This window comes from Vigna radiata, unplaced genomic scaffold, assembly GCF_000741045.1.
Source record: "Vigna radiata var. radiata cultivar VC1973A unplaced genomic scaffold, Vradiata_ver6 scaffold_271, whole genome shotgun sequence".
Taxonomy (NCBI): Eukaryota; Viridiplantae; Streptophyta; class Magnoliopsida; order Fabales; family Fabaceae; genus Vigna; species Vigna radiata.
In genome coordinates, this window is record NW_014543807.1 from 29,180 (window position 1) to 35,698 (window position 6,519).

At 36.8% G+C, this 6,519-nt stretch overlaps 1 protein-coding gene across 1 annotated transcript; it reads right to left on the reverse strand.

The window, feature by feature from the left end:
* Window positions 1-304: 304 nt before the first annotated feature.
* Window positions 305-6,208, reverse strand: LOC106754818 (MACPF domain-containing protein At1g14780). The gene is made up of 7 exons (XM_014636884.2): window positions 5,451-6,208; window positions 5,092-5,330; window positions 4,477-4,678; window positions 4,324-4,401; window positions 4,057-4,240; window positions 3,792-3,958; window positions 305-1,162 (listed from the first exon to the last, which is right to left on the reverse strand). Exons 1-7 carry the CDS (start codon window positions 5,703-5,705, stop codon window positions 458-460), a joined length of 1,830 nt encoding a protein of 609 aa, XP_014492370.1. The 5' UTR covers window positions 5,706-6,208; the 3' UTR covers window positions 305-457.
* Window positions 6,209-6,519: the final 311 nt, after the last annotated feature.

Here is a 6,519-nt window from a genome sequence, read left to right on the forward strand (position 1 = left end):
TGCTATAAAAGATTTGCAGTCTCCAGTTAAAGTAGTTCTCATGAAATAATTTTCACAGTTTCAACCATCTTTCAATAAAAGGAACTCATGTGCGTGCAGTTTAAATATTATTTTTGCTGATAAAAAATTACTCTGAAGGCTATGTCAGACACAGATTGTTTGGCAACATATATGGTTTACTTTTTAATTATCATTTTGGCCTTGTAAGTTAAACAACAACACTAATATGATTTTTACTTTTTAATTATCATTTTGGCCTTGTAAGTTAAACAACAACACTAATATGATTGCAGAAGTAGCGGAGTAGCCAAATTTTAGTTTTCTATTGCCCGATGTCAACAGCCACTCATTCATTTTGTATACTGTACTGTACAGAGCCTTTAGAAAGAATATATACAAGTGATGTATAGTTTCAAAACCATTTCAAGCAATAACTTGAGTGAACTGCATCCTGGAATCACCAATAATCTAGTAATGCAAACTTCACCTGTAATCCAATCTTACCACCATCAGTCACAAGCTTAGCAGCAGTTACCAACCAATGGCCAGGAGCATCATGTGGACCTCGCACCACCTCAGCTGTCTCCACGTATTTAAGAAGTTTACCGGAGCGAACTGGCACAGGTGGACCATCTGGATAAACACCAGAATTGAGAGCAGTTGGAGCCTGCTTTGGAGGACCAGTGTTGCCATGCTGTGTGAATGAAAATGTTGTACTCAGATTTGTGAGAAAAGATGTTTTTCTTGAAGCCTCTGGAGCAGCAGACCACTCCAACTTCCGGATACTGCAATTGGGTATATGAGTGAAGAGAAGACGCAGGTGAAGCACATTCCTTGGCCAACTTCCTTTGCTAAGGAGCTGTGCACCTGTAACAATATAAACACCTCCGGAACTATTCAACCAATTAGGGTCATGTTTAACCACTGCTGTGCACACATTTGAGAATCTCTTCCATCTTATTCGTTCCAGAAATTGATCGCTTGAATCATTATCGTCAGATCCTCGCCACATAGATGGCATGCTCGAGGTTGAGCTTCTTGAAGAGAGGACCATTTTATTTGGAAGGCTAGAAAGATGATGTATATGCAAAGCAAGTCTATCACATTTCCTTCCCTCCAAGTACAAGCGCATGCCAACCACAGGTTTTTGTTCACTTACCACCTGAAATTTTGTATAAAGACCACAATTAACAAGAGAATATGCTCTGCACCATAAGAATAAAGGATTGACTAGTTTCCAGAAACAGATGAGATGAGCTGAGAAAATAAAACAAGAAAAAATCCCTGAAAATATGTGCAGCACATATCATGAAGAAAAGAGAAAGAATAACTCAGGTGGCCAGGAGCTTGCATGGCACTGATCACATATTATGACATGTTGGAAGTGAGTGCATTTTTGAACTTCCAAAATTATCAGAGGTGACCATTCACGTGAGCCATTAAAATGTATAAATCATCCACTTCCAATGTAGTCAGAAGCATGCAAGGTATTTTTACATCACAAAAGATGGAAGACCAGCCATTCTGGTTCAATTTCCGATGGGGTAAACAAAATGTAAGAATCAAATAGTAGGTAGCCTTTAAGATTCTTCAAAGGAAGCAGCTTGGACTTCTGTAAATTGAACATCTTAATGTAGGTCTGGTTTAGCAAATTTATTTTTGCTAACTTTCCTACAGAGCTTTGGAAATATAAGCAGCTATTTCTCCTAAAAAAAGTATTATCAAACACACACTTAATGTTTTTGCCATTGACTACCTTGGCCACTTCTTTGCAGAACCAAATTTTACCAGTTAATCAGTTGAAATACAGTGCAAATATTTTCTACCGGTAAAGCTTGAAGTGATTTAGAACTCATTACCTCATGTATACTTCAAAAAAAAAATCTTAAAATCCTAAAGCAATAACTACAAAAAAATTCAAATTGAAGGAAGCATATACAGAAAGACAAGCCTTTTCACCCTTATTGTTAGGTTTCTAAGTAAGAAACTTAATGAACCAAGATCACAGTAGGCAGAAACGATAATGAAAGAATGGAACTCTCTTATTAATGATAATAAAACTCTTTGAATAAACAAAAGTAAACAAAGATAATTTGGAACATAATCTCCCTCGTACAACTTAGCCGCGGGTCAACAAACTCAATAATAAAAAACATAACCCTAAAAGTAGATTCTAGCTCTATTTATATTAATTATTTTCCGCCCATCTTATACTGAATATTCTCCTAGAATATATCTTTATTTAATATAAATATCTTATACTGAATATTTTCCTAAAATATATCTTTATTTACTATTAATATCTTATACTGAATATTTTCCCTAGATATATCTTTATTTACTATAAATATTTCCCGTCCATCTTCACCACTACCAGTTAGTTAGGATAGTAACTCTTCAACCGATCGGTTACAACTCTTCCCCCTACTTCTTACTGTTCGGCTTGCTTCCCCTTACCTACTATTGATCTGCTCCCCTACCTCCTATCGTTCGGCTCCCCTACCTCCTATCGTTCGGCTCCCCTACCTCCTATCGTTCGGCTCCCCTACCTCCTATCACTTATTGAGATCAGCTACATGCATTAACGGTCATCCAGGATACAGACTACAAACGGTCATCTAGGACACAACTACAATTGCTCCACTAACGGTACTTGCGTTTTTCTTGACTGAAACATAATTAATCATTGTTAACTAACATGCATAACCAAATTGTGCATACTTCCATTCTCTATTTTTTTCTTCTACCAAGCACATCCTTGATATCTGTTCTTCTGTCTTGTATCTCTTCATTTCCTCTATAACCACACGAGAAAATTTATTGTTATTTGTGCTTTTGTCCTTAAGCTTTGAGAATAGTCAGTTCACAAGAGGGAAATTATTTGGTCTAACAACTTCACCACTGTGCATCCTCTTAATGCTTATTTTACCCTAAACTGCAGCTTACTAACTAGCATGAAAGAGTAATAAAAATGTATGTATTGCATAACAGCAGACCCTAAGCTACAAGTAGTTAAATCAACAAAATAGGCAAGACAAAATCACCAGGCTTAAAACTTTGAGACATTTTCAATAGTTTTCCTCCATATTTCTCAATACAAATATGTAAGATATACATAAATCATCTTGAATGTCTTTCTAGATATGTTTTCAATACTTTCTTTCTAGTGTCTTTGTCACGGGACTTGGACAAATACTACATGTTTTCAAACGTACTTTAAGATATCACCTCATCCCATATGCCATGTTTGGCCTCTGAATCTTGAGAATCATCAAAAGATTTCTTAACGAGATTTACATCCTGATCCTAATTCAGACTCGTACAAGTTCAATGTTGTAACAATACACATGAAATAAGGTGTACAAGAAAATTCAAGAAGGGTAACCAACACCTAACGTATCCAATAAAAGAATTACGAAGGTTGAAAACAAAAGCTGGTTAAAGAATACCCAAATTCTTTACATCCCAGCTAAATTTTTCACAAGCCAGAAGTGAAATGCGAAAGTCCTGACACTAATTAAGCTAAATTTGTCACAAGCCAGAAGTGAAAGGAGAAAGTCCTGACACTAATTAAGTATAAGCCCCTTAAATGGTTCAGAATGATGCAGATCTATTATACATGGAAACTATGTAAGTCATATTTGTAAAAGGGTTGGGGCATCACAAATGCTACTTTATAAATATATATCTCTTTGCTGATATAAAAAAAAAAATGAATCTCAAAGGTAGGAGTAAAGTCTAACATGCACACTATTTTCTCCTGCTCAAACATGGGAGTTTGGTAAGAGTACCTGTGTAGAGATGATATGAAGCTTCGGACCCATAAAACTAAATTGCAGTGAAGGGGAAGCAGTCTTTCTCCGCTGATGCCTGAGTGGCAGCTCACAAAACATGGGTGCCCATTGCCTCGGAATTTGAAACTCCAAAAAGTATTGTAAATCATCAAGAGAAGGTTTGTCTGCAAAGAGTAAAAGTATATAAATAGTTTTTAGGTGGAAAATGGATTTAGATATGCAGTAGATTATTGAAACAATGTTAAATCAGATTAGAACATACAGCGTAGATACAGATTGATTGCATGACTAAGATATCCACTTCCAGGAATTCCTGTCAGAAGTGAGGAAATAGGAACAAACTTGAAGAGGATTGCATCAGGGTTAGAAGGCACCGTCTGAAGCCAATTTGAGTGACTGTGTTTGAACATATCTCCTCCTCTTTTTGAACAAATAATAGTGAGTCCCTGCAGAAGGACAAAACAATTCAGTCACAATCCTAGAACATCTTTTTATTTCAAAGTATAATTATTTCTCTTTTGTGGCTTACATCCTTGCTTGATGTTTCTGAAATACTGGTGAACTGCATTGTATTTGATTGCATCACACGGTTAAAGACCTCAGGGACCTACACGAATAGAGAGAATGCATCAACCGAAAAGTAACAAATATGTTAAAAGTTAAAGAAAATATATCACTTTACCTTCTGTTTTCCATCTGCGATCTTCCCCTGGAGTAAAGAAGGGCTTCTCACATCTGAGAAAAGAAAATCTCCAAGATCCTCTAAATGTCTCCTTAGATCACCAGGAGGAATTTTTGATGAATGCCTTTGTTTGACACAGATTACATCTTGACCTCCTACAGCCATACCCACTATTATGTGTGTACCATATGTCTGTATGAACCTGCCTAACAAAATTGGTTAGCATCATGTACTTATCAACCAACCAGCCATGCACCACTCAAACAGTCAACACAGTTACTTGGCAAAACAGTTTCACCCAAAAGAAATGAATTAAAACATGAACACAGAAACTCACATCAACTGAAACAGGTGCTACCAATGAGAGTAGCAGATATAATTTTCTAAAAGGTAATTCGAGCCTCATGCGGAAGATAAGAAAATAATGCAATTTTTTTATCAATATTGTAGGATGATCAAAATAATGAAAGATAAAAAACCGGCAAAAAATTGAATATATCAAATTCAATCTCATTAGAACTCATAGAAAGTGCGAATACACATTTTTACATAGGGAAAACAAAGATGCCATATCTGTCTATGCGCCAAAGATTGTTTGTAGCAGGTTAGTATTACCTAGACAACGAAGCTGGATCCCACTGAGCCGGAACAGACTTCTTTACCTCTTCTTGCAGAATGAGTGGAGAAGCAGTGAGGTGCAAATAGTAGAGTGAAATGAAATACCCATCAAAAGCAAGGTATTTTATGTCAGCAGCATCACGAAACCAATCACCAGTCAAATCGAAAAGCGCATTAAAATACCCAGAAGGAACTTTCCCTTGCACTGTCGATTTCTGATTAAGCAACTCAGACATCTGCAAGAAGAAGAGAACGACATAATTAACTAAAAAAATGCACAAAACAACACAGATCTTAATTCAGAACTGAAATCTGCTTCTCATAACAGTAACATGAAGATGAAAACGAAAAAGGACCTGGTTGAATTCAAGTACATCAGACTTGAAGCGTATTCTATCCCCTTTATCACACCGAATATTCTCAGAAACCGCTTTAATGGTAACTCCTCCAGTTCCAGGAATCAAGATATCCCTCTTGTTATGTTCATCAAGCACCACTAACCTCTCTCCACGAATCCCCTTTGCAAACCTCAACCGAAAATCACTGGCCATATCGAACCCTTTCCCCAGACACTCCAATGCCACCATCTCAACACTATTCTCCCCCGCCATCTTCTCAACCTAAAATCAGTTCACTGATTCAAAAAAAAAAAAAAAACAGAGAGAGAGAGAGAGAGAAAGGTGTTGGGTTTGGTTTAATGTTACGGTGCCTACCAACCCCAATTCAAATGGCTTAGCTATGCCATGTGGGGTGTGGGCCAAAATAGAAAAGATGTTGTCTTTGGTGGTTTTTCCAGAATGGGTATTGTTAGATGTGGATGGAAGGTTCAGAGAAGAAGATGGAATCAGTGAACGTTACGCAGCTTTTAGCGAGGGGAGTTAAAAAGAAGAAAAAAAAAAAGAGTACCTAGGTTTGATTAGGGTGAATAGAAGAGTAGAGAGGAGGTAGCCAGTGAGGTAGCTGCTATGCAAGGGCGAACAAAGGGTTGAATTGAATGTAATTGTTGTAGTTTGACTGTGTCAGTTGTATTATTGTGAAAACAGAAATGAGATGGTGAAAGAATAATATTTATGTGTATGTTTGAAAATAATAGGTAAAGCTCTGTCAACTCAAGCTTTCATTGGACTTCACCTATTGCTTATGCTTTATGGTTTCACCAGTTTGGACTATTCCCAATAGTAACACCAAGACACAACAAGGGAAGGGAGAAGGGGACCAGTCTCCTATGTTTCTTTTATCTGTCTGCTCAGGGCCACGGGACACACATTTGGAAAATTGACCTCTTTTTTTCATGGCCATAACCGATAGACGAGTTTAACAATTCTTTATACAATTCCCAATGCGAGCGGTAATGTTTCTTAACTATTATTTACTTCATTATATCTGTTTCTATATTTTAAGCAGTGTAAAACTTGTTTAATGGAT